The 27,900-nt window shown below is 40.7% G+C and overlaps 3 protein-coding genes across 4 annotated transcripts; all 3 read right to left on the reverse strand.

The window, feature by feature from the left end:
• rnf115b (ring finger protein 115b) lies at positions 1–6,300 on the reverse strand. Of its 2 annotated transcripts, none has more exons than XM_040122064.1 (9): positions 6,167–6,298; positions 4,327–4,385; positions 4,005–4,062; positions 3,705–3,916; positions 2,181–2,249; positions 2,002–2,080; positions 1,641–1,734; positions 876–991; positions 1–635 (listed from the first exon to the last, which is right to left on the reverse strand). In XM_040122064.1, exons 1-9 carry the CDS (start codon positions 6,242–6,244, stop codon positions 513–515), a joined length of 888 nt encoding a protein of 295 aa, XP_039977998.1. In that variant the 5' UTR covers positions 6,245–6,298; the 3' UTR covers positions 1–512. The 2 variants fall into 2 exon arrangements, 1 of the variants encoding a protein (XP_039977998.1); XR_005706732.1 differs by having other exon boundaries at positions 525–635; positions 1,641–1,801; positions 6,167–6,300.
• An 854-nt stretch (positions 6,301–7,154) lies between these two features.
• scamp3 (secretory carrier membrane protein 3) lies at positions 7,155–17,064 on the reverse strand. Its single transcript, XM_040122617.1, has 9 exons — positions 16,591–17,064; positions 16,197–16,277; positions 12,649–12,762; positions 11,919–12,039; positions 11,342–11,470; positions 10,749–10,908; positions 9,846–9,947; positions 9,106–9,223; positions 7,155–8,077 (listed from the first exon to the last, which is right to left on the reverse strand). The coding sequence occupies exons 1-9, from the start codon at positions 16,642–16,644 to the stop codon at positions 7,940–7,942; spliced, it is 1,017 nt and encodes a 338-aa protein (XP_039978551.1). The 5' UTR covers positions 16,645–17,064; the 3' UTR covers positions 7,155–7,939.
• Positions 17,065–23,151: 6,087 nt separating this feature from the next.
• On the reverse strand, positions 23,152–27,526 carry crabp2b (cellular retinoic acid binding protein 2, b). The gene is made up of 4 exons (XM_040122001.1): positions 27,370–27,526; positions 24,541–24,719; positions 24,063–24,179; positions 23,152–23,470 (listed from the first exon to the last, which is right to left on the reverse strand). Exons 1-4 carry the CDS (start codon positions 27,449–27,451, stop codon positions 23,420–23,422), a joined length of 429 nt encoding a protein of 142 aa, XP_039977935.1. The 5' UTR covers positions 27,452–27,526; the 3' UTR covers positions 23,152–23,419.
• Between the last annotated feature and the right edge of the window lie 374 nt (positions 27,527–27,900).

The raw sequence follows: 27,900 nt of genomic DNA on the forward strand, positions 1-27,900 counted from the left end.
GTTAGGCTTTAATGACAGCTTTATGTATAGAGGAGATAAATGCTGAATCAGACGGGGTGGAAAAAGGTCAGCAAAACAGAGTTAATAAACTGTCTTTCCAAGAGCCTTAATGCAAAAATGTTACTTCATAACTCTGAGTTCTCATCATTTTGACAACCACTGACAGCCCAGTGGTGATTAGTTCATGATATCAAAGTCAGTCATTCAGAAAACCACCTAGGAGAGCAGTGTAGCGAGAAGGACACATCACCTCTGTATATTGTCAGCAGACTGCCACTTCCTCATGTGTGGAGTGTGCCTTAACAATGGTGAAGACGTTGGCGTTAAATTTGAAGGTCTTTAGCTTGCATGAATGCAGATGCATGACTCAAGTGAGAGTTGAAGATGCAACTTTTGACTGTGATGTATGTAATGTATTTTTTTTTAAAGCAGTCGGTGTGGAGGGAAAGGTTTGAGGTGAGCAGCATGTCTCCTGAAAACAGTAAAGGAGGTAGAGTTGTTTGCCCCGTTTTTCAGATCGCCTGCCTCTCTTGTTGCTCTGTCCTGATGGAGCGGGCTTCCGGGGGTTGGGACGTGGACGGGAGGCTGTTGTCGACACCGTCAAGGCTTTTGCGGCACACTGGGCAGGTATCATGCTGTGAGAGGAGACAAAATTGTTCATCTGCAGTCTAAAAATCAGCGATGCAAAAGCATTTACAGTACGGTACAACCTGAGGAAGCATTAGTACATCTTCTGGTAACTAAAAGGTTTTCTGTGTTGCCTTCACAGCCCCTCAAGTCAGGACGTGTGACACACTGTTTAAACCTTGATGAAAAAAATCTAACAGACCTTCAAACCTTGCAACCAATTGACCACAGCCACTCCTTGTCCTTACCAGCTCTAGCCAAGGCACTATACAGTGACTGTGGAAGTAATGGAGGCAGGGTAGCTTCCTGACAGATTCCCCTAATGAATACTCCTCCCTACAAACTGGACACTCCAGTCTGCAGTCTAGGAGAGAAAAATTGGAAAAAAAACAGAAACAGAAAGCAAGATTCATTTTGCCACAAATGCCAAGGCAGGTCTATAAGCAATTACAGTGTAACACAGTGATCCTTTTATAATGAACATGTTCTCTTTCATTTCATATTGCCCCAGTTTAATAATGTGTGAATTCAGATTTAGCAGTATTTGTATCCCTTTACAATAAGTAAACTTTCTAAAAGCATCACCTCATATTTTATAAACGTTTTTTTTTTTTTTTATATTAAAAAGAAGTAGTCTGTATCCAGGCCCAAAAAACAGTTATTATTGACATACTCGTGCTCATAACTACAGCATTCCTGCCTAAGTGTCCTCCTCTTTACAATAAGGAGGACAAAAGGGAATATGGAAGGAGGGAAGGAAAGATAGGAAAGATGAGAGGACGGAAGGAAGGAAAGGAAAATGGAAGGAAAGATAGAAGGAGAAATGGAGTATTAGGAGGAAGAATGGAAAGCTAGGAAGTGGAAGGGAAAGACACAAGAAGGAATGATAGGAAGAGGAAAGAGTGATAAAACGAGGGAAGGAAAGATAACTGGAGGGAGGAGTTTATGGGAGGAGGTAAGGAGATATAGGAAAGATTGTGGGAGGAAAGGAAAATCCCAGCTATGATTCCCACCTGTCTGTTCCTGAGAGATGCAAACTGTTGGCAGCGATGAGATCATCTCCTTTTCTGCAGGGGGTGGACCTGTGCTCTCCAACTGTCCTAACAACTAAGTGAGTGGGAGAAGAAATAAATAGTGTGTATGTATAGGTGGAGGGATAGGGGACAGAGAAGGACTGAGAGACAACAAACAAAGGAGTGTAATGAATAAAACCATGGAAAATAAGCAGTTGATAACTGATGATACCAGATTTTGGGGATGTAGATAAAGAAAGTTGTGGGTGTCAAAACTGGAATAGGAGAAAGTGGAAGAAAACCACATTACAACCAATAATGTGGCCACAGTTTTCAAAGTCGCCACTGGGACATCACTGACCTCTGTGATAACAGCATCCAGACCTCCCTGACCCCATGCATAGTCTCCTGGGTTTGAGTACAACTGTAGCATGCTGGATCTGAGGGGAAAGCAGGAGAGAGAGAGAGAGGGCAGTTGTCACACGGAGTTACATGAAATCAAAAGTAAATGATGTGTATCGAAAATTAAAAAGCGTTTACAATGCAGCTGGTGCAGCACCGGGGTTTCCGTTGTTGGCGAACAGGCCGGCCAAGAACTGCTGCACGATCCTTGAAAGGACAGCAAACATGTCTGCTTTAGTGTGCTTTGAAAACACAATCTTCACGGTATATTTAACAGTTTCAATTCATGCCTTGCCTTTATGATTCCATTTTGGGCTAGTAAATCACCTCATGCATGCAACTGATCTCTTTAGTCAAAACGACAACAGGCACACAACAGAGTAGGAGTGTCATGCAGCATGTATGGAGCAAGTCTGATAACTGAGGAAGGTTTTTTATTCCTGCACTTTTATGCAAGATGAAGAATAATGATTTTGAGTAGTTGATGTCAAATAATTACATGAGGTATTTACATATTGTGGAAGTTTCATGAAGATAATGCAACAACTGAATAACCGTATAATTTATCAGGCAATAATAAGCTTTCTCCCATATTTTCAGTGCTATCTTGTGGTGGTACAGTGTACTGCTGCTAAAAGGTAAAAGCCATAACCTCAGCTGGAATCACTTCTTATAAAATATGCATGAGTAAAAAAAATCTAACTTACACGTAATTTGTGAGTCTGAATAGTATGCCACACTATTCTTTATACTATATGCTGTCAAATAAACCTAAATAAAGTTTGTTTGTGAGTGAAAGTATTTGGCTCCTAAATCATTTATGATCTGATGATATGACAGGACGCAAACGCCAGTCTACATTCTTCTCTAACATCAACTCTGATGGATCTCAAAACTGCATTACTGTTCCTCAGAATTCATTTAAAAAAGATAAATGTCACTATTTTACAGCCTTAGCTATTCAGGTCCACCCTTCTTCCCAGGGTTATTGTAGTAATTGTTTCCCGACAAAATTGATGATAAATGCTATATTAATAATGTACTCCATATTTTAAACTTTTTAACAATGCCATTACCCAGAGTGTTTTCAAATTATATGATGTTAGTTAAGGTGTCTCTCATTTTACCAATTTTCTTTTCTTATTATCTAGTAATAATTTTACTATACCTCGTAAATATTACATAAGTACTCAGTAATTTAAAAAAAATACTTACATAGTATTTAAGTTCCTCTTAACCACAAAGTTGTTATGCCCTTATTCCCTTACCTCTTGTCCTCTTCCCTTCTACTTACGTATTTTCCCAGTGTAGGTAGATACCCAGTAAGATTTTTTTATTGATATCCTGCATGTACTGTAATCGCCCCCATATAATGAGGTGTATACATTATATAAAGAGGCCTCAAACTTATAGAAACTTACAAGCCAATAGGTACTGTGAAACCTATTTTTGTTATTTCTGTTCACAGCAAAATTATAAATGAATGTATGTGCAAAAATACAACTGTTTATGCATTTAAACTGTATGTTGGTGTTTGTTGATTCTATGTGTCTACTTTTTGTTAAATAGAAGGAAATATCTAAATCACTGGCATACTAAAGGATTTTTACACTCTGAGTTCAGCACACATTGGTGAAGTTCCTGTGTACCATGTCCACACACCCTTCCACTGCAGGCCTTTGTTCAGGCCTGGATGATCTCTCTTGTTCGGGCTGGGAAGAAGACTCTGGCCCTCGGGCCTCTGCAGCACCCGGTGACACCGGAGAAGGACGGCTCTGACCTGCAGATACCTGCTCGCTGTCATCTTGGTGGGACTCTGCGGAGGGCGGATGCGACAGCAGGGCAGAGCGTTCCATGAACAGCAGCTGCCATAACTTGGAGAGAGACCACAGAAGCAATGTGTCAAACGAAGCCTTGGAGAAAGAGGACTGTTCTTATTAAAATGCCATTTTGAGGACATACATCTGATAACAACGAGTTTGAATCTTCACTGGCCACTGATGTGCTGCCCTGCAGGAGACTGAAGAACAAAATAAAAGTCAGTTTTCTATCACTGGTCTAAAATGAAAAACACAACTTATAAAAGCCTGACACTCCTGATAACTGTCAAATGAAAAGCTTGTGTTTTCAAAATTACTGAATTAACTTTTCAGATTTGCCTCCTCAGTGACCATTGCACAGGTTAGTAGTCAGGTACATGCTTTAAAATGTTTTTATAAACCAGAGAGGTACGTTTCTTACGATAGAACGACCAGTAAATTTAAAAACCAAAACTGAGCCTTACCTGGAGTCCTCTGTCACCTCCTCAATGAAGCCAGAGTCACATCTGGGGCAGACGAAATCCTTCAAGCCAAAAAAACAAAAAAATTTTATATATATCACACACACACACACACACACACACACACACACACACACACACACACACACACACACACACACACACACACACAATACACTGCCAAAAGTATGTGGACACTCAAACATCTCATCCCATTCCACAAATATGGGCATTAATCTGCTGCTGTAACCACCTTCCTTCTTCTAGGAAGGTTTTTGACAAGATTTTGGGACCTGGCTTTAGAGATCTGCTCTTATTCAGCCACAAGAGCATAAGTGAGGTCGCCACTGTTTGTGGATGATACAGCCCGGCTAACAGTCGGTGTTCCAGTTCATCCCAAAAGGTGCTGGGAGGGGCTGGGCCCTGGGCTCTACGCCACACTCAGAAAGACATCTCTTTCTGGACCTTGCTTTGAACACAAGGGCATCGTCATTTGTCTAAACTATTATTTTATGCAGCTGTAGCATCACGATTTACCTCACTGGAACTAGGGGACATAGCCCAGACCACACAAAACAGCCCAGGACCAAAAGCACACAAAAGTGAGGCATCCCTGTGGCTTAGAAGTTAGGCACATTGTAGTTGCAATGTCCACAGTTTAATTCCGGCTGGGGACCTGTTACATGTCATCCCCCGTGCTCCGCATTCAAAAATTTTACTGATATAAAAGTATAGAGGTATTGCAATAAAAATGTTCAGAAAGTATCAAAAGTACTTGTTGCCTGTGTTAGAGTGTTATATTATTATAGTCATTATAAAACTGGTTTACTGCTGTATTAATATTTAAGCAGTATTTAACTGTAAAGCTGGTGGAAATTGGCCCAAATGTTAATTACTTAATATGCTGTTGCGGGTAGTTTTAATCTACCACAATGTATTGTATCTGATAATGTCATTATTTGCTCTGTAGCCCATGTAAAACCTTTATCTGCAAACTAACTATAGCTATCAGATAAATATGGCGGAGTAATAACCACCACTCATGGTTCCTGTTTGTCCGTGCAGTCAACTTACATATATAAAGGCAAATGCCAAAAGAAATAATCTTAAAAAAAAATTGCAGACAAAAGTATGCCGTGTCCACATATTTTTGGCTACATGGCTATATCGTGCCACGAAAAGCGTCAACTGCGCAACAAGTGCGCTCCCTCCCGCGCCTCCAGGAGAAATGAACCTCCAGCAAAATGAATAAAAGTCAATCAGTTGTGCCCTAAAGCTGAGCTGTACTGACACAAAAAAATGGGACGAAAACAAACAAACAGGCTTCAGGCTGTAAAATGACCCTGTTTGCGGCCCTGCGGCGCGGGACGGGGCACGAAGCCCCGTACGTGCTGCTGCTGCTGCATGCGGCGACACCCACCCAAGCCCCTCTTACGTCTCTCACACACAGTTGACAGTGGACAACTGGACACACGGTCGCCGACAGTGGCGCTTCTAAATATGGCAACGTGAATAACCAGATTTCACTGCCTCTCTCTCTCCCCCTCTCTCTCTCTCTCTCTAATGTAAGGTCTTGGTCTATGCTGTGCTCACGTATGAAAACAAAACAAAATAAAACAAAAACACAAAACACAAAACAAAAAAAGACACCATCGGGCTGTCATACGTGTGCTTTAGTGATCCGAGTAACTATAATTTCAGAGCAAATGGTTAAAAATGAATCTTTGCACGTATTTTAAAAAAAGAAAGAGCTCTAATAATCGTAACCCCTCCCTCCATGGGCGCGTGGGCGATTCCCCAGGCCGGCACGTGCGCAACGAAAACACTCTCCGAGGTGACTCACCGGGAGTTTGGGGTCCGTTTCACATTTACAGCAGTGACAGAAGAACCGGTGTCGCGGTTCCTCCGCAGCCTCCGCCATCTTCACGGTGAAGCGCAGCGCCTGACGTCGGCGCGGCAGCCCATAAAAGTCTCAGACCGCCGTCCTGCGGCTCCGAGCAGCCCGGGAGGGTCTTTGGTGCCCCGGACGTGTCGGGAAACCGGCAGCAGATGGCACATTAATATCACCAATAGGCAGGCAACACAATCCCCACATTTACATGTTCATACATTGAGTTTATAAAGGAAAGGTTTCTAGACTGGTTCCTTGATTAAGATATATATTTTTTTTAATATTAAAAATAAATAAATAAATAAAATAAATAAAAACACTTACCTGTCGCCTCAGACTCTCTTGGTCAACGCTGCAAACATCAAGGTGCAAAAAGAAACCCAGAGCTTAAAAAGCAACAAGTTTTCAGGATGGCGTCAGGGACGAAGTTTCCTTGAAGTGTGATGGGTATCACCAGAGTATAGAAAATGTTTTGGGGGGGGACTCTCTCTTTAAACACCCATATTCATTGAACCCTGTGCCTAGACTGTAACAATAACTCTAGGCCAGAAACTCGGAACCAAGCCGTTTCCTCGCAACGCTAGTCCGGTTAAAGGCCGTATAAAATATGTCTGTTAGCAACAGTGCTAGCAACCTGCTCAAAGTGGCGGGCGTGACTCGACTCAAACATAAATACAACGTTAAAAAAAAAAAAAAAAACACACACTTACGTTCACCTCCGACGAGCCAAACTCTTCAGTCTCGTTGAGATCTAAGTTCATTCTTTATTCTTGACCTTGGGAACTGTTTCCATGACAACTGCGCGACTCCAGCTGCCGAGGAAGCCCGTGTTATACAGTTGAAAGGCCCAGAGCGGCTGTTTAGTGGACCTCGTGGTGAGGTTGTTACAGTCTATGTATCTTCACGTCAGTCCGTAACATAAGACAACGATAAGCGCAGGTGACTGTGTAAGCAGGACAATTTATTTCTATTAAAACCAAGACAGTGACCTGTAATAATCATAAGAACCACAAGCAGCACTAACAGAACAGTGAGGGATATATTGTAACCAAAACAACGCACGTTCATAATCTTTACAGTATGAAAGATTTTGGCAATACAGTAAATAGGCATTCTCATTTGGGATAATAACAAAACAACTTGTTAGTTTTACACTTAAGAAACAAAAAGTAGCGTTGGCTAAAGTCGATCCGCTCAGTTACGGATCAAATGTTAGAATGGCAACATTTCGGGGTTCAGCTCCAACGCTTACATTTCTCGCAAACATGGCACCTCGTAAACACAATGTACATCCAAGTCAGTCAAAAATAGGAAATATCCACGATAGTACTATCCCACTTGGCACACAGCTTGTCTCCTCGTATAAAAAGCATTTCCTTGCATTCACTGACACTTGGTACGGCTGCGCTACATTTCATACATGTTCAGCTTCTTATCGTTTTCATATCGCACACCGTTTTTTCCTTTTCTCGAATCAACACTTATGATGTGTTGACTCCGGGTTTGGCAATATAGGTAACCTGTTCTGTACACATTTTGAAATTAGACAACCCCACCTCTGTCTCATGCAAAGTGCCCTAAAGTTCAGGTGCCCCAGGCTAACTATAAAGACTCTCTCCCCTGCCCATCAACTTCTAATCACCTGTGGGGAAATAAATACCAAACTGTTGCTCAATCAAGCTGAAAAGGCCCTCCTCCTTCACTCCCAGCCCCTCTTGTGCCTCTCTATCGAGGTGCGGTGAAGGCACCCTGGGCGGCGTTGGCAGCGGCCTGACGTACAGCCTGATTGGACATGACTCCGGTGGCGAACTCAGCCTGGGCCTTTTGGAAGCTGGCATCGGTCTGCCTGTACAGACTGTGGACCTGGAGCGGGGAAGAGCAGAGCACACTGACACCCGATACATGCAGCAATCCATCGTCATATCAAGCACATTGCGGGGGGTGAAAAATGATACGCAGAACCTGGTATCGTGGCTATTCCTCAGACTGTTATCTACTGACTGCTTCATGGTAGATGGACCACCTGGGCAGGACGGTTGCAAGTATTTGCACAGAGTAGGTAGAAAGTACAAACTTCACAGCTTCACAGTTTTGCTTTCGCTCTATTCCTTCGACTTGAGAAAATATGACCCACTAGATTTTGTCACAGTATTTCAAATTGTCTCCCTTTGTTTTGTTTTTTTTAGATTTGTTGAAAGCATTTAAGTTTTACTGACTAGACCTACTAGTTTTTCACTCTGTACTTTACACGGACCAACAATTATAATAATTTTTTAATCTTTTATGTAGTTTCCAGCATTTCAAATAGGACATTTATTAAATTCCAATTTCCATCTTTTCCTGGACTTTCAAGACCTACGCAGGGACTATGTGTTAACAATGAGTGGGTTTACATTTGCATTAGTATCCCCGTGTCCCGATTATGTTTTGCACATAAACGTTATATCCTGGTTTCAGAAACCTGGGTAGCTAGAGTAACATGATAGTGACCCAGTTTCTATCATAGAGGATAGATTACTTTGGCACGTAAACACCCTTATCAGGGGTTCTGATCATTCTGTTCCTTGTGCGACGGTGTGTTGTCAACTCAAGTTACGTAGTAGTTAGCTGGCAAGATAAAAAAAAATACGAGGGTACTGTTATGATCATGTTTACAGGGTAATAACCAACCAGGTTTCTCATGTTCCATTTAAATGTCATGTCCCGACTAGGATCAAAACCAGGATACTAACACGCATGTAAATACACTCAAAAACACTATACAAGGCTCACACTTTGTCCCATTTACTTGGGCTTATACTTGGAGCACAAGCACCCCTTGTCTAACAGGCAGCCTTAATCTGAGTCGCTACCCCTGTGAATTTTCCCTGCATGTTAACAAATTTATTCACCTTCTTCAGCATGACAACCCCCATGGCGGTTTGGGCAGTAAAGAGGATGGCATTCAACATCATGATCACACCAACGGGGACACTCGTCTTCAGAGCATTCAGGCTCACGATCCACCCACTGAGGGAAAGAGACGGTGAGGCGGAGAAATAAAGGGCAGAAAGAGTGAGAAGTACTGAGGGACCGTGAGGGAAGTCAATTAATATCCTCATTTGCGCCTGGAATTAAAAGGCAAAATGTGTGCGTTTAAGTTTTCCACACAATGATATTTTCACCTGGTATTAAGTATGGCATCATCGTCTTTGTTCTGTCAGCATTGTCAGCTCAAAATAAGGACAGTGTGTACTTATTTAAGCAGAGTTAACAACGTCAGCTGACTGATGAAAGAAGTAGTTCCACTGCCACATTGAACTTTCTTAAGGCATACTTTCTTAAGAAAGTAGACAAGTTGTACTGATGGCAGTTACACTTTGCACCTCGCCCTGTAGTCTGGAAAAATTTGATCACATCCCAATTGCAAACAGCTTTTTTTCATGACAAAGATTGACATGTCACACTGGGAAAAGCACAGGTATAATTAGCCACATTAATGATGGCTGCATTCCAATTAGATGAGTTTCTTCTTCCCCAGTTGAGACAACTAGATACAGATTGTTTTTATGTACATTTTAATATGTAAAACATGAACTGGAAAGAGGCATGCATCAGTCTGACACAGAGATGGTTTGTTCATTAGTCATACCTGAAGCCCCATCCAGGAACGCCAATAGTCATGATGACGTAGACGACCACTTGGGCAAAAAAAACGAAGAAGAAGGCGAAGAAGTTGAAGGAGCTGTCACTCCTAGACAGGAAAAGAAAAACATTATTACTGAGTAAAATTAATCAACAGCTCACATCCATCTACAGTATGCTTTACTAAAGCAAATACACATGATGCCTTTAAAAGGCTCTGCACACTAAAATACATCTTTTCACTTGTTCTGGTTGATAAGACCTCTGCTCAGTTTGAAGTTGGGCAGAGCTGTGCTGCAAGTAACGTGACATCATTCGAGCCCATCTGCTTAAAAAAAATAAATAAATAAAAATTAAAAAAAATAAGGTTGTGAGCTGTCGTTTCCGACCAGCTACAAAAACACTAAACAGGAAATTGAAGATGTACACTAAAGCCTTTAAAAGCAAAACCTTGCATGAGAAAGTGGAGAATGATAAATGAAATCTAGACACAACAAGATTAAAAGCAAGTGTGCTAACACTAAATAATTTTTCTTGTTCTCGATAAAGCAAGTGCGTTTGCTCTCTAATTGTTTGCTTCCCTTTACATGCTTCTTTTGCTGGTGTTGTTAGTTCCACTTCCATGGCTCTCTCTCTTAGATTCACTTCCTATTAAAATATGGTGTAGAGTTAAAGGCTCCTATAGGACATTTATCGAGTGGATAACACATATCATGGGTCACTATTAATACTTCTAAAAGGCAGGTCTGAGGTGAACCTTGAAGAGTGTCACTCAAAGAGTGACATGTAAGACTCACTTGGCTTGTCCCAGGTCAAAATGTAGCCAAAATCAAAAACTTTAAACTGCAAGTGAAGGATAAAGTTACCGTTTTTGGCCCACAGGCTTCTTCATCAAGATGGTTGTACACACCTGAAGGCTTTGTACACAGGTCGGTACCAACAGACAAAAGAGCAGGGGGTGAAGAGGAGCCCCCACAGGATTGCGAGGCCCAGGCCAACACCGCCAGAGGGGTCCACGCAGAACATGGCCAGGGAGGAGATCAGGTTGAAGAGCAGCGTGCAAGTGCAGACTGGACATTTACAAAGACGGAAAAAAGAAGACAGTGTACAAAAGGCTGAAAGGAAGTAGTTGAATAAGAACGAACAGCACTGCATTCAGAGTTTAGGGATCTCACTCTGTGTTGCTATAATATAGAGCTGTGGACTACAACACCAATTCAGCTGGTTCCTGCTGCAGTCCTCAATCTAGCAGTTAAGTGTCAGAGTCTTTGCGTAAACATTCAAGCTCACACTCCAGACAAGACAGTAGAGGCCACACAGGCATGAGTCAGCTCTATGTTCAATTTTCTCAAGATATCCTCTTAGCTCTTACTGGCATTCCACCTATAAATCTAAAGTGTTGCAACACTTCACTTATGGTGTTGCACAATAACAGTCATGTTAAAATAGTAATGCTGAGAAATTCACACAATAGTAGGGCAGAGCAAGAATTAGAGAACTCACACATCCAGAAGTAGTACATGATGTTGACTATTCGCTGGAAACGCTGGCTGATCTCCACATTGATGTCCTGGTAGAAGCAGGGCCCCACGGGGCAGAATGAGGGCAGCGGGGGCCAGTTATTCTGACGAGCTGGAGAAGAGAACAGTGGGGTGTTTTTTTTTTCTTTTCTTGAATTAGCATTTATGTTTATAATTGATAATTCAAGGAATTTCAATTAAAGTGTCACGATTTCTTTTCAATGACCCTTTGACCTTGGGTGGAAATTTTAGATAGTCTTTAGGGTGACTTTGACATCTACAGGTTTTTAAAACTTATTATTAAGGGTATGTGTGTTTTCATTCAAAAACAGCAAATTTCCCCTGCTCTATAACCTGTGTTTCACATAATATTTCTGATTTTCAGCATCATAAACATGAATTACATTGCATAAACTATTCATCATAGACTATAAAGGTTACAGAAACGCAGGTTTTTTCCAAACTCTATACATATTTCATCAGAGATTCCTTTTGGCAAGACTGTTTTCTACTCTGAATCCAACTTTTCCCCCCATCCCCTCATCTCCTCCCTTTCTTACAGGCTCCAGGTCCCAGGCTGTGGGACTCCAGCTCCCGCTCTCTCCTCTCCAGTTCCCGGGCTTTCTTCTCCAGCTCCTCCTGCTTCCTCAGAAGCTCTGCTGTGGTAGCATTCACCGCAGTCTAACGCAGTAAGACACAAGGGAAATGATGCATCAGAAATGCATGTCAAGTTTCAAAGAGTTAGGTTGTTTTTGTGGCATAAATAATGAAAAGGGATTATGTAAAAGACCTGGTACTGTATCTGATGGTAAGAGATTCCCAGAGGAGATGCTGCCATGTGTTCAGACGTCAAATGTTTTCTATGATGTGTAGTTAAAGGACTGAATGTAGGGACAATGGTTAAGTTTAGGTAAGTTTTTGGTTTGAGTAAGTTATTCAGTGAGGTCCGCCCATAACTGTGGTAAAAACACTTGCATTAATAAATCGTTCAAATGGAGTGCTGTCCTGTTGATGATTTGGGGTAATTGCTTTTGAGGAGTCAGCACTCGGCTATACACAGTGCAACTGAGCGGGCTGATTCATTTAAGTATCTTCAAAAACACCGCCCATGACACTGAAGGACAGACTGTACTCTGGGCACACTTCCTGATTTTCAGGATCCAATAACAGTGCGGGTACAATCCCATTTTTGTGCATCCAACTGCAAGCTACCCGCCCCTCCAACATCCAACCTTTGCCTAACATGCGACACCAGTGACAACAGGTGTGTTTACATTGCAGCATGTATACCTGGGAGTTATAGGAGCCATAGTTGCGAGGCTCGGTGGGTGTTGTCCTGCTGGGTGGGGTCTGCGCAGGCACAGATGGAGCCGAGGGAGAAGTGGCTTCGTATGGCGGTGGAGGCTGGAAAAATATTTTGTAAAAAGACAAGACATCAAAAAATCATTTTGGCCTCATGTATCACAACCTGTAAGCAAACCCAGCCTTTGGCTGGAAGCAGGGCATTGTGTCATGACGGCAAGGGCTAGAAAATGGTTGCGTGAAATTAGTATTCCTTGTTTAAATGCATTGACAATATGAGTATGTTCATATAAAAATGTAATGTAGCTAACATAATGAGGTAATGAGAAGGGTAATGCCAAAAGAAAAAGCTATTTCACTGACATATAGAGTTTAACATGAATGAATCAATGAAAATTTTGCAATTGTACCATGCATACAACTGCACCCAGTAAACAGGCTTACAAACAGCCAGATCAAAAATACTGCATATACATTTTCAAATACAACAAAAAGTCAAAAAATAAACTAAAGCTGCAAATAACATTTATTTTAATCTTCTATTAATCTGTCGATTATTTTCTCCATTAATCGATTAAATCATTTAATCACCTATAAAAAGGCAGGGAAAAAATAAAAAAAAAAAACATTAAAAATTCCAATCCCAACATCTCACAGCCCAAGTTATCATATATCTAATTGTTTGTTTAGTCACATTAGCAGTCCAGAGACATTTCATTTAATATCACAGAAGACTAAGACCAGAAAATATTCCCATTTGAGGAGCTGGAACCAGTACCAGACATCAACGATTAATTGATTATCAAAAAAGTTGTCGAATAATTTTCTAATCAATTAATGGACTAATTGATTAATCACTCTGACATTAACAAAACCAATTTGAATAAATTTCACAGATTCACACGATTTTTAGACCTTCATGTTTACAACAAAGTTAATAGATCGCTCACCAAACTGTGCTGTTAAATACTAGAAAAATCTGAACAAATAACGATGAAATAATCCATCATGCCTTCTTTTCCTGGGGTTTTGAGACAAATGTAATTTAAACACATATAATTTAGACAAGCGGCCAACTTTTTTGATCTGTGTACCAGAATTTTTAAGGGGTTAGACATTTTGGAGTCTCAGTTTCATGTAATAATATCTGTAGATGTTTATGTTAATGTCCTTCATTCGAGAGGCAAAATTTTATTCTACCAGAAGTAAATAGCCTGTATATTTTAATCCATATCATAGTCCACCATAGTAATGCGCATCAGACTATGACTTTTACCTATTCATATGTCATGAATCATTTGACTTGTATGGCTCAAAATATACACCTGTGACTAATGATTGTCCGTAACTATTAAAGGACAGTGCCGTTACCAGACCAAGACCAGGCTGAGTCTTTCGTTATGTCATAACAGAGTTACACAAGACAGCTGACTGTGGATAATTGTGGGAGTGGGCATGAGGCTTGTACACATGCACTGAGTTTCATAATGACAGAGATCGACAAGGACTAGTTCATTTTCCAACAACCTAAAAACAAGTCCAATTTTAGTTACTGTTGCTGCAGCATTTTGCTAATACCTACATCTGACAGGAAGCACACGTACACCCAAGATGTTTCCTAGCAACAAAACTCCAATGACACGGTCCATAACTTAGTCCAAAGCTGTTTCCTAGCAACAATTATTAAAAAAAAAAAAAAAAAAAAAAAAAAAAAATCACTAAACTCTAATCACATGCAACTGCGGTACATGCAACACACAGACCCATGTGTATGTTTCTGCTCTTTTGTGTCTCCTTTCTGCTTTCATGGCAATTGGTCTTAGTCTGGTTGAACGTTTTAAGACACAAAAACTATGTACAGAAGTATAATCGTGTACAATCCAGTCCTCATACTCAAGGCCGGATAACCAAGCAGGCATAGCAGCTAACTGCCCCGTGGCCATGGACGGATAATGAGACAATGGGACCCTGGGCACAGATATGTAAAAGACCCCCCCATCCCTCACCTCTCCTACACAAGAGCAAGACCCCCAGATTGAAAGAGACATAAATGCTGTTTTTAGCCTTTGTGTCCCTCTGTGGTCATTTTGTGTGTCGTCGTAGACGCTTTGTGTGTTTTTGTAATTGTTTTTTTTTCTCTTTTTGTAGTAGTATTATGTTGCTTTGTGGTCATTTTGTGTCTCTTTGAAGTAGTATTGTGTCTCTTTGTGGTCGTTTCGTTTATATTTGTAGTAGTTTTCTGTTTCTTTGTAGGCATTTTGTTTCTCTCTGTGGTTGCTTTGCATCACTTTATGGCCATTTTGCATCACTTTATGGCCATTTTGCATCCCTTTGTAGTTGTTTGTTTGACTTTCAAAGAAGAAAAGTTAACAGCCACTTCGAACAGAGGCTCTGGTCCATCCATGCCTGGGGCCCTAGAACTCTAGTAGCATTAAGAGCCCTAGCCTTACTGTGTGTCAACTGGTTTGAACGATTTTAATTGAAATTTTGTCAGTTAATCTTTTGCACCACTAGCACAAGATCAGTTGACATAATAAGGCAGTTAAGATGGGTCCTGCTTCATTTCCCTGTGTCAAAACTACTTTAAGATATTGATTTTTTTTTTCTATCATGGCTCCATCCAGACCAATAAATTGCCACCATCATCTGTGATTTGTTCAGCAACACAAATGGTATAAAACAAAAATAGGATGAACAAAGTGAAATGAAACGGCAATTCAGTCTGTTTATCAGGCTACTAAAGCTCCACAGTGACTCACAAAGTTAAATGCATCCAGTTTCTTTATTTAAAAAAACCAAACAAAAAAAACCCAAATAAACAGCCAATTTTAGTTTATTTCTATCCCTAACAGAACAAACTCACTGTATACAACATAATCTGTTTTAAATCTTATATTAGTTTTTAAACCACTCTTACGGTGTGTGTATTTATTTATAACTATCCACAAATTGTTTTATTTATCTGTTAGTTTTTATAGCAGATAACCTCCCTTTGTCTGCAGCCATCTCTGGAGGCAGGCTGGGAAAAGCTACAAATTCTTGGATTAAATATTAAACTAAAGGGCAATTTAGTATGATGAGCTGGCTACATTTTCCAACCTTGTGCTTACATATTGCATATCTCTAAATTAACTTGTGTTTAACCGAATTAACCCACGGCAAACGTGGAGTCAGGTAGTTGGAAAACACATACAAAAAGACACAGAAAGTCGAAGTAGGGGACACTATAGTGTTTAGAGCTGATTGCTTTAGAGCTTAACAATAACGAAGTATTTGGGCATGAAATGCATTTTTCAGACTCTGAGATTTTCTGACATTTTTTAGATAGAGCACAGAATTTAGTAAAGCTTTAATGTCCCCGGCGGGAAATTTGGTAATAAGAAATACGGAGAGAATAAATCATGAATACAGCAAAAACAATGACGAGACAAAGTAATTGACAGGTGAATCGATAATGAAAATAATCATTAATTGCAGCCCTAGTTATTTTAATTAGCCTGCTATTGTGTCACATATAAGGAAGAAATATTGCTCACCCCGGTTGTGTTGTCAAATGGGTTGTAAAGGTCCAGTGTGGCATACCCTGTGTTGCTGCTGTGTTGAGTCACTGCAGGGTCCTATAGCAGACAAAACAAAGACAAACAAAAGGGTTATTTAATTAGTGAGTGCAGTAGTAGCTTTGCCTTGCTGGAAGATGAATCCTCATCTGACAAAACTCAGTGTCCCTTGCATATGTGCTCATTGTTAATAAAAGCTACAAGAGGGCAGAGACTGGGGAGGACAGACAGGCACAGCCACAGCCACAGGTCACATGAGCAACAACACTACCGCCATTACACAGAGCCAACACTGATGACTTTCATCCATCAAACACACCGAGACAGGCTCAGTGACAGAGACTAACATTAGCTCATATTTCATACCACCCACCTGGAAAGGGTTCTGGTCGTCCGTCGGCTCTGGAAAGCTTGTGTATTTTGACATGTTGATGGCTGGTTGTTTGGGAAATCAGAGCTAATGTCAAGTAGCCACCACTTGCGGCTATTGTTATGAAAGAAAAAAAAGAAAGGAGCCGTCTTCCACCAGGTGAACTGCTGCGTTTATTTCTTGTCCAAAACGACAGGGCGGACGGTGTTTCGGTTTAACCACTGAACCAGCTACCCGCCCCTCCTCCGGTGATCATTTCTCCGCAGCCGAAATTACAGGTAAAGGCGACTTAACGTTACAGACAGGTTAGTGGTTGTGTTCCCCGCAGGTTTTCCCCTCTCCAGTCCTGGCTGTCAGGATCTGGTTTGCAGCTCTGTTGTGTCGCAGGAGATCAAAACAGATCCGTTATTTTTTTTTTTTCTCTCCCGCAGGAAAACAACCGACGGTCAGGAAGTAACCAGCCGAGGTCATGTGACTGCTGCTGCGGCAGATAAGCACGTGGACCGGGCGGGGGCGTGGTCACGCGCGAACGGTCTTTCTTTTACCTCCGCCGATGTAATGAGGTTACGGTTTCACCTATGGCTCCCACCCGTGCCTGTGTGTGTGTGTGTGTGTGTGTTTGTTTGTTTGTTTGTTTGTTTGTTTGTTTGTTTGTTTGTTTGTTTGTTTGTAAGCAGGATTAGGCAAACAGTGCAGAACCGATTTGCACCGAACTTGGTGGAGCGACGGGGCATGGGCCAGGGAAGAACTCATTCAATTTTGGTGCAGATCCGGATCATCTACTATGAATCTTAATTTCTTCCTCTGAAGTATGGTGTATATCGGTTGACATTTGCCTTGGTGGAGGTCTGCGCTCTCTTAAGTGCCCGTGTAGTTCATTACTTTTATTTTTATTTTATTTTATTTTATTAACATGCAAACAATTTGGCATTGTACAGTTTTGGTAGATTGGATTAAGCAACTTTCCTTAGGGGCAATGAACATGAAAATCCAAACAAAGAATAAAATAAATAAAAGAGACTGCAAATGCACAACAGGTGATCAGAGACAAATGCATTAGTGGGTGAGGGGGATGCTTGATATTAATGGTAATTTATAATGTTAAATTGTTTAATTAATGAGGTAAAAATTTGGGTTGTCAGGTTGTGGGTGGTTTTCTTCCTCTCCAGCATGTTTAGCTCTTCAGTTCATTTTGAAGAATTCCCCAGCAGGCCATTTGATCTCTGTCCTTGTGGAGAAGAGCTGCTGAGCATCATGGCCCAAAATCCAGTCATTAACAACTTATTAACATTTATGCTGATATTAATAAACCCCTATTAAAAGGTAGAGTATTAGGAAGTGGTACTAAACATATAAAGAAAATACAAATATAAGCATGTTTTGCTAGAGATTACCTTTACTGGTGAGGCAGTCACAGGTGTCTTTTTATCAGGCGTTTTACAACATTAGAAATCAGGACTGGAAATAAATGTTCAATCATTAGCCCCCAAATGCCTGACACACCAGCGACATTTTTTCTTGAATCTGATTCATTTATTGCTAAAAGGTGTGCCAAAGGCTCTAAGGAAAATGCTTTTATTGCTTTAAATGTACAGCGCCGACTACGTTTTAAATTGTGCATTATCTAATCCAGTAATTTAATTATCTAAAATAATCTATCCTTAAATCTTAATTGGGGCTTCTGAATGCAAAGTCTTAGTAGAGAAGAAATCAAGCAACACCATCATGGTTTTGCTGTAGGCTAAAGACAATGTTTGTTTAATCTCAGTCTTTCTATGACTGTGCTTACGTGACTGTTGGTTATAGGTTCCTTGTGGAGTGTCTCAGGACTCTAGTATGTGTATGGAGCTGTTTTTCGATGAGTGTGTCCACCTTTTGTTTATGTAGTGCAGGTGCATGAGGATGCACATGCACGATGGTGACACGATACACAGTCCTACCAATGGTTTCACCTTATTCCACTGATCTACAGGCGGCTGTAATGAAATCCTGTAAAGGCAGGAGTGAAGAAGGAGTGACATGCATGTAAACAATGTTGGATTTAAAATACCTTAAAAATTAGCTTTGCAATTGTTTTATGAGGAACAAAATGCACGCAACATGTTTGTTAGGCATGAAGGATACACACAATGCGTTTTGGTGAGTAACACTGAATGTAAACAACTTTTTTTGTTTACAAGAAATCCCTGCAGAGCCCCTTTAATTTAATGTTTTTAATGTTAAGATTTTTTCCTACTCTTCCAGTAGATGTCACTATAATGCCTTGAAGGAATAATTTTTCCCACTTCTCTGAACTCACCTGGATGTGATTCTCAGGACAGACGGGGATTTGAACTGCAAGCATCTGTAAAGGTTCAGCAGCCCAACTAATGCAGAAGAATCGTCCTTTTTTAAAATCATATTTCATTACATTGGATACATGTGCTTTGATGTGACTTTAAAATTTATCTGAGAATTGAATCATTGTTGGTCCAAAAACGTTATTTTCATGGAGCTTGTTGCCTTATCCACAAGTGTTATTAGATGTGAGTTTCCTATAGTTAATATTGTGGCACAGTCATAGTCACAGGTGTTGTCTGTCCCCTTTGATCCCAGCTTGTGTGCAGGATGCATTTTGCAGGACCAGTTCACGTTATAGTTTTTTCTTTGTACTTCTCATACAGTATATGACCCTGCAGTAACAGGCTGAGCAGCGGCAGGAAGGATTACACCTTTGTCTCCACTACTGTATACACATTTCATGGCCTAATGCCCTTGTACAATCCAGCCTGGTCTCTCTTCATTCTCTTCTCCTACAAGTCACATGGGGTCACATGGGTGAAGGCAGTCATATGATTTCATTGCAAACAGACAGGTCAGACTGTCTCTCACACACATATACAGTACACACACAGACCTTTTTATACACATACTGTACAATCCCTAATCCATGAACAGGCACATATTAATTCAAAATCTACATATATATATATATATATGTATATATATATATATATAATGCCATAGTATCCAGTATTCTTTAATCTCCCCTTTAAATGACTTTGAAAATTCAAATCCCAGGCTCCATTCTTTTTAATGGCTGCACCATTTCATTAAATTGAAATGTTCTAGATGTATTCTGCATCATTTTAAACGCATTTCTCCAAAATTCAGCTTGACATATTAAATATCTCTGGAAAGTTTTGGCTCTCCTCAAGAATTCAAAATAAAGTCCTGGGGATAGAACAATGTCTGACTGCACAGCATGAGTTTGTACTGACTGTCCACAAGTGGAACAGTGAGATTGAACAGGATCTGAGGAGTTGTGGATGATTAAATTAAACGTTTAACCTTTTTATGCCTCTGAAAGAATCTAAGAGGGCAAAGTCTCGTATGTTGAACTGCTCAGAGCTCACACACACATATGCATACTGTAACAAGGTGTCTAAAGATGACAAAGAATTTGTTTGTAAAAGGTCATGGGTCAAAAAACTTGGGCACCACTGATTTACGTTATAACATTCAAGAATTCAGGGATTTGTATTCATCACATGCACACTGCAGGATGTACATTGAAATGTAAAGTGACAAGCGTCATAAAACTGTGAGAAAGCAACAGAAGAAAATGTGCAATAAGGCTAACAAAAAAGTGCAACATTAAGATAATACAGTAAAAACAAAATGCTCAATTAGTACTTTTCACGTTTTAGCACATTTTCCCTACAAATTTTAGGGTATAAACATAGAGTCCAAAGTTAAAATAAAACTGTTGGTATTATCTGAGTTAGGGTAGTTTGTAGTCTGCGTGTTACCTAAAGCTGGAGTCCGGACAAGTTCAAGGTTATTTATATTGCAATATATTTTTTAATTATGGAAAAACAAAAGTAAAGGTGTTTAATTGGTGTTCATAATACTGGCCTGATTGGTAATGGGATGTCAATCTAGAATTTGTTTTGTTTTGGAGTCAAGGCTCCGTTTCACATCATCGCCAATAAAGTGTAATTTAAAAATCAATGCAACCAAAGAGTTCAAATGAAGATCCATAAAGAAACATGTGGATGATGGGCTGGAAATGGATGTGGCATGGATAGCAAAGAATGAGCGGTCATTCATTTTGACAGCCTCAATAGATCATATAATCAATGGTGAAAGCTTTTTTTAGTTTAGCTGTTGCAGCTGAATGAGCATGTATCACCCCTTTTGTTGTCTGACCTGCTCACAGGCTTCGCTCCGTTTGTCTTCATACCCTCATCTGGCCTTGCTTGTCAGCTGACTCCTGTGACTCATCATTTCCTCTAATGGACCCTGTCACAATTGGTCCAGATGGCGCCGATTCAAACGCTGGGCTTGGGTGCCTCCCAGTCCTGAAACCACAGCATTCCTCAGCCAATCGAGCAATGCAAGGCTCCATGACATCACTGCCTTAGGAATGAACTGGCATAACAGTTATGTGTGGGAAGCGACCCGGCTAATAGGGAGGGACTGGGTGGTTTAGACTGCTGCTATGAGGCTAACAACCATTAGCCAAAGGGGTCAATTAGACAGAATCAGGCATCTTGTATATTTGGATGTGTGTGTGTGTGTGTGTGTGTGTGTGTGCGTGCGTGCGTGCGTGCGTGCGTGCGTGCGTGTGCGTGTGAAATACCGATTTTCTCATTGTGCACATAACAAGAAAACTTTCCAAACGCTCCAGAGTGCAGTTAAAGAGCTGTGGTTTCGATGAGCGCTTACACAATAAATTGGGTTTCATTGAGACCACTGAAAACATACTTTCTGCCTAAAAGACATAAAAGCACGTACATGATGGCTGGAGTTGTGTAAGACATACATACTTGGTCACAAATAATCTTTTCATTCTCCTTCTTTCATTCAGACACAAACTGTTTGCAGATCAGCGGTGGAAAGTAACTATGTACTTTCACTCAAATACTGTACTTGAGAACAATTCTGAGGTGCTTGCAATTTACTTGAGTCTTTCCATTTTACGTTACTTTACTCTTCTACTCCGCCAAATTTCGGATGCAAATATTGCACTTTTTACTACACTTCATTTATTTGACAGCTGTCATCTACAGATTAAGATTATACATTACAAAAACATATGACAAACTTATAAAATACAATGCATTGTTAAGGATTAAACCAGTGGTTCCCAACCTTTTTGTCTTGTGCCCCCTCCCAAAACAAAAAACAGCGTCTGGTTTGGGCTCATCCTCACATCTAGATGTCTATGAGTTGGTAGAAGTTCTACCAAAGAGAGATTTCCCTTCGAAACCTCTCAGATGGTTCCATTTAAATAATTGTTATAGGCTCAAAGAGGTCAAATGATCCAATATTTCATACAGCAAAGATCTGGGAAAAGTCCAAAATATACAAGTGATTTTGTGTAACAGAACTTTTTTTTCTAGCCACATTAATCATTTGAGAGCGCCTCAGATTGTATGTAATGCATCAGTGTTAACAATCTATTAATGAAATACGCAGTATAATATGTCATTCGGATCAAGTACTTTTATTTTTATACTTTAAGTACATTTTGCTGCTAATACTTCTGTACTTTTACTTAAGTAAAAAGTCGAATGCTGGACTTCCACTTGCAATGGAGTATTGTTGCATTGTTGTACTGGTACTTTTTCCACCACCGATGCAGACACACAATACACAATTACCCACTGGGGTTATTGAGAAGGCTCATCCTGGAGGAGGCCCAGTCCTCCTGCTGCTTGCTCAGCACTGTGCGTACAAACTGGGAGGAACTTCACAGGGGCCCTTGTCTGCGCACTATTTGAAAACCTGGAAAAACCATCACTGCCTGTTAACCGAAGCAGCGGCCTCCTCAGGAAGTGCCTGAGAGACCCCGAATGCCCATTTTTCACAGCACAGGTGAAGTCGGCCTCAGACTGAACTATGGGGTTGGGTTTTAGTTGAGCAAAGGGCAGACTTTAGGGACTCTGAATGCTGGTAAATCTATAATTTTTTATCTGATGGTGCTCTCTCCACATAGTATTTGCATACTTCGTTTGCATCCATTATGGCGAAAAGTGGGTTTTGGGAGGAGAAGAGCTGGATATCTCAATAATCAGTGCAAGTGCAGGTCACTTAGCACTTTGTACCTCGGTGCAAAGCCTGAGCAAATGGGTGGGGGAATTTTTATTGAGCTCATTCTGTAAGTAGGTGCAGCTGGAATGGGAGAATAAGAAGTACAACCTTCTCGTGATGCTGCTTTTCATGTGGCTGCCCTCTCTGCTTCCCTCACTCATTTTCCTTCCCACTCGCTATTCCCCCCCTTGTCTTTGCCAAAATATCTCTCAAAGTGCAGTTTTGTCTTTGGGAGCTTTTAAACTTACTGAGCACATACTGAATTGAGCTATGACTGCAGAGAGCACACAGAGGACAAGGTCCTGCATTGCAAGTGGAAAGACGGAGGGGGAAAGGGTGTGGAATAATCAGCGTATTCAGAGAAAGACTGACAGATAGTGATGTAAAGTGATACGCAGATGGACAACAAGGCAATAGGAGGTGCAGGGAGGAGGCAGCATTCATATAAAACAGTTTATTAACAACTTGAAAAAGGATTTAGACACTGCAATATAGCTTTTAAAAAGGAATGTGTGACATTTCTATATGATACATAAAGAGTAAATTCAGCTTTGGTGTTATAAAGGCAATTCTATCAACATACATTCATGTAAACTGAAGCCTTTTCTACATAGAGGACTGTTTGAGCAAGATCTGACCAACATCTGACTGGCTGGGAAGAGGACGAAAAAGAAGAAAACTAGGCGAGTAAATGTAAACCATGCATGAGAAACAAAACAGGAGTGTTGTAAGATGGTCTGGAAAAAAAATGCTCTCATTCCCTCTCATAAACTCTGGTGCAGACAACATCCCCGGCGGTCATTGTCTAAAAGAAAACAACAACAAAAGGACAGAGTTTAAACCTTTGCTACCATTTTTTAAATAAGGCATCCTTTATAAGGGGTTTATATGTTAGTTATGAAATTATGTACAATGATGAAAAACAAATAATGCTTTATTAATCATTAAAATAACCATGATTGAGAATATTGTGTAGGTTGCCAGGTTTTGGAAAATCCTCATTCAGCAGGACTCTTGCCAGTTTTGTCATTTTAATTAGCCCTTAGACTCATCAGAAAGACCCACATTTGCAAATGCAAATGAGTTGTTAATTGGTTTTTGGCCCGGATTCTCTGAGGAGCTTTTCCAGAAGGTTGGTGGTCAAACGGTCAGTTGGAGAGTTTTTTTCTGAAGAACTACAGCGCCAAAAAAAAAGCCTGCAATGCCGGCTCTCCCTTCTACACAGACGTCGATTCGACTCTGTGACTACCTCCACTGCAGGCTTTTTGCTGGAAAAACAATGCAACGTAGAGCACTCAGACCAGACAGTTATTTCAGTTTTAGTGTCTTTTTTAACCTGATACGCTCGTAGAGACTGGGTCAGAAGTTGTGTATTGGTGCCGCACTCAATTAATTACCAGTATCAGTTCTCCATCGTTGGTCAGCTCTCGGGTCCACGCCGTCTTGGGCCCATCGCCTTTCTGTAAAGTCTGTTCACAGCTGATCTTGCTGTCTGTTTCCCATTTTGGAAAACTCTGCGGGGATTCATACAAGGATAATATGGATAACTGACATACTTTAAGTGCTTTGGACACTACGGAGTTATAGCAAGTTTGGGTTTCATCATTACCGGGGCTCAGTGTGCCAATCGCTGCACGTCAGAACATTTTTATATTCTGTCGGGAACTATGTCCTTCGCCAATCACTCGGCATGAAGAAATGAAGAACAGATCCATGTACTATCACCAGGACTGACTGTGGTGTTGCACTTTAATTATGTCCACATGTTTCTTCTGTGCAGAACTGCGGCTAGTTATGCTGTCCTTGGCTAAATGCTGGTATGCATGATTCGACATTATACAGGAATGTTTGTATGGGAAGTAAGCTGGTGCGTACCGTGCAGGGACGTCCATCCACTGTGGTCTCATTGAAGTACTGACCCAAAGTGAAGGAGACATGGGTGGTGCGGACGCTGGTGGAGGTCTTGATGGACAGAGTCTCCCCATGCTGGGTGATTTCTACCGCTGGGCTGGAGGCCGCTGTCACTGCAATCTTCCTCAGGAAAACATTCACACCTGGCGACGCACAAAGAAAAGAAATATTAAACTTGCAGCTGTGGTGAAATCGTCTCCTGGGTTGGTATGTGATGAGTGGAAAGAATATACAGCTATGAATAAAGAAGCATGCCATTGGCTCTGAATGTTGTTGCCCAAATGACCAAACTTTAACCGGAGCATATTATAAGTGGTATAAATGTGCAGACATCTGGTGATTGCTTTAGGTACCAAATCCATCACAGTGAATCTTTTGGCACTTTTAGTTTTTTGACAATGTTACATGATCACTTTCGTAATGCAGCGACGAGGAGGGAAAGGTTTTCTTTGCTTGGTGTTCAACAAAACTATGTCATCTGATATTTGAGAGTCACCGGCCAGACAGCAGCCTTTATAACAAAAAAAAACAAATTCATTCCTCCTTTTCACAATGTCCATTTTTGGTTATTATTTGTTTTCTCAGTTTGGTTTTCCTAGAACAAAGGTTATGAATGCAAAGCTTTTTTTTATTTATTTTTTTTGTCAGCCCACAAAAACAAAATGTGCTGCCATACTGCCACGCAACAACAGCGCAACTTTTTCGACCAAATAACATCACGCAATGAAATGTTCATCGTGATTAATTTTTGGTTTCAAGTCAGAATGTATGGTATACTTCACCAAACGGTTTCCAGTAAATTAAAGCATATGTGATTTGTGTTTAATGGTTTACAACCTGCAAAATTACTGGTATGGTCCTTTAAACCGCTATTTACTGTGAGACTGTTAAAGGCATAGTTTGCAAAAAGACAGGAGAAGGGCATTCTTGATCTATTTGAGTTGTAGAGTTGTTTGCTCCTTCTTAGTTTGATTATTCACCTCAACAATAAGGTTCATGAGCTTCATCTTTTCACAGTAGCACAAAACGTTTTTTTTTTGTTTGACGTTGTAAAGAGATGGACATTGAACGTGATGGCTTTGCAAAAGTCAAAAATGGAAAAACTGACAACTTGATTTGATTTAACTGATCAAATAAATGTTAATGCTATTTTTGCCTGACGTGGAGGTGATAAGATAACTATTCCAATTCCTTCAATTGGATGACACATTTAAATACACTTACAGAATGTGAGATTTATGCATGGACCCTTACCCTTACTGAAAGAGATGCAAATTTGTGGTCATTTTGCATCTCTTTGTGGTTGCTTTGCATTTTTCGTAGTTGTTTTTTGTGTTTTGTAGTCTTTTTGAGGGTCTTTTTGGGAATTTTGTGGCAATTTTGGTTCTCTTTTCGTGGACATTTTTAGAATTTTTGAATCTCTGTAGTCATTATGCATCTCTTTGTACTTGTTTTGCATCTCTTTGTGTTCTTTTTGAGTATCTTTATGGACATTTCGTCTTTGTTGTATTTTATCGTCTTGTTGTTGCCATTTTGCATCTCTTTGTGGTTGTTTTGCATCTCATTGTGGTACTTTTGCGTCTTTTTTTTTTTTTTTGTCTCTTTGTAGTCATTTGATTGACTTTCCAACATGAAATGTTTAGAGATTTCAAACAGAGGCTCTGACCCTGGGCCCCCCCCTGACAACTTGGGTCCATGGGCCTGTGCCTGGTAGGCCCATTCTATAATTCATCCATGAATTTATGCAGCAAGAGGAAAATATAACCTATATATAACAGGGGGAAACCTGTAGGAAAAAAATCATCTAGTAACTGATGCACAAAGTACAACTAAATTGAAACTAAGAAATAGCTTATATCAACATCTGTGTTCCGAGTCAGTAGAGAGGTGATGTGATGTTTAAAGGTAAAACAAATGAACTGCCTGATGACTCTTTAGTTTTTGCGATTATTTCTTTGAGCTGGACTGGCTTCAGAGAGATCAGGACTACCCTACAAATCTGACTCAGTTCAGACCATATTTGCTCATGGAGTGGTGCTGACAGAGGCAACACACATACTCATACACATACAGCCCCAGATCGGGCTGAGGAGGCCCAGGGCGGTGAGCGAAAGTCACTCTCAGAGCCGGCTGGCTGCTGGGGCCCATGTCAAGGCTTAGTTCCGTTTACACTGGCTCTAATTACAACCGCATGAGGACGACCCTGCTTCAGATGAGTCTAATCTAACGTTCCTCCACAGGCTATTTGTCTTCAGATTTTTAATGGATGCCACTGGCTGGCCCTTGTCTGACCCCAAAGAGGACTTATAACTGGAACCTGTTCAGCCTCGTGTACCTTAACAAGATACATTCCCATGAACATCGGTTAGCAGGGCAGGACCAAACGAATTTAACCGCAGAGACTCACTTCAAACCCCTTTGGCTCTCCAGCTGACCCCTAAGCCAAGTGGATTTCCAGCTGGTAATGCCACAGACAAAATGACTGACAGGTCTTTGTAAGGGAGATGCATCTCTTTCCTTCCTTTATCTCTTTTGCATTTCAACAATGGACCTAAGTGGTTGATGATAAACCAGATAACAATTCTAAACTGGCCTCAAAGTTTGAGAAGTTTTGCATTTAAAGCATTTCGACAGAAAGCTGGAAAAAAAAACGGGATGCAACCCTGTCTTGTGTTAAAAAAACGTTTTGGTAAAGAACAACAGCTTTATTGGGCATTTTCTGCAAGGATTTTCTGCAACTAAACGGATCATCTATTTATGCGTGTACACAAGTGCCCCAAACCCATTACTCACCTAAGGCTTTTAAAAGTTCCTCGAAATTTTCCGAAGACTTCATTTTCCACTTTCCCGAGAAATCTGTGGCTTTCTTCTCCATTTTGATGCAAGCAGTCGGAGGAATGATTTGAGAAGTGATAAGGAGCCGGGCTCTGCCTGCGGACTCTCCGGTAGATGTCTGCCCCCCCCCCGTTACTCGGTTTGCAAAGCCGTCTCCCCTGCCTGCATCTGCGCCTCCATTCATTGGCTGATAGCTCGCCAATACGGAGGCTGGTGGCAGGGAGGGACTTTCCCCTCTGATTTTTATCTGTACCCCTCCACCTCTGTCGGCATGGTGAAAGATTTAGATACGAGCTGGAAAATGCCCTTCCAGTAAGTCTTTGTGTTGTCGATGAGCCACCGGCGATGATAATAAGGAGAGGTGTTAATTGTTTTATGGTGGGGTGCCATGTCAGTCCCAGTTATTTCACAAGAAGTCCAGAAAAATAACTTGGTGAGTAACTAAGAGAGCAATGGCATTTAAAAAAACAAAAAATGGACGACGTGTTT

The sequence above is a fragment of the Xiphias gladius genome, chromosome 24 (genome assembly GCF_016859285.1).
Source record: "Xiphias gladius isolate SHS-SW01 ecotype Sanya breed wild chromosome 24, ASM1685928v1, whole genome shotgun sequence".
Lineage (NCBI taxonomy): Eukaryota > Metazoa > Chordata > Actinopteri > Istiophoriformes > Xiphiidae > Xiphias > Xiphias gladius.

Excerpts from the sequence above, each read along its gene's own strand:
- rnf115b (XM_040122064.1), bottom strand. The coding sequence starts at position 6,244 with ATGGCGGAGGCTGCGGAGGAACCGCGACACCGGTTCTTCTGTCACTGC. Across the intron at positions 992-1,640 it reads CATCTCTCAGGAACAGACAG|ACTGCAGACTGGAGTGTCCA; the intron begins GTGGGAATCATA and ends TTTCTCTCCTAG. Across the intron at positions 636-875 it reads TAGTGCCTTGGCTAGAGCTG|CATGATACCTGCCCAGTGTG; the intron begins GTAAGGACAAGG and ends CTCCTCTCACAG.
- scamp3 (XM_040122617.1), bottom strand. The coding sequence starts at position 16,644 with ATGTCAAAATACACAAGCTTTCCAGAGCCGACGGACGACCAGAACCCT. Across the intron at positions 12,040-12,648 it reads ATGGCTCCTATAACTCCCAG|ACTGCGGTGAATGCTACCAC; the intron begins GTATACATGCTG and ends TTACTGCGTTAG. Across the intron at positions 8,078-9,105 it reads GGGTTGTCATGCTGAAGAAG|GTCCACAGTCTGTACAGGCA; the intron begins GTGAATAAATTT and ends TCCCCGCTCCAG.
- crabp2b (XM_040122001.1), bottom strand. The coding sequence starts at position 27,451 with ATGGAGAAGAAAGCCACAGATTTCTCGGGAAAGTGGAAAATGAAGTCT. Across the intron at positions 24,720-27,369 it reads GGAACTTTTAAAAGCCTTAG|GTGTGAATGTTTTCCTGAGG; the intron begins GTGAGTAATGGG and ends GTGCGTCGCCAG. Across the intron at positions 23,471-24,062 it reads ACGATGGAGAACTGATACTG|ACAATGACCGCCGGGGATGT; the intron begins GTAATTAATTGA and ends GTTTTCTTTTAG.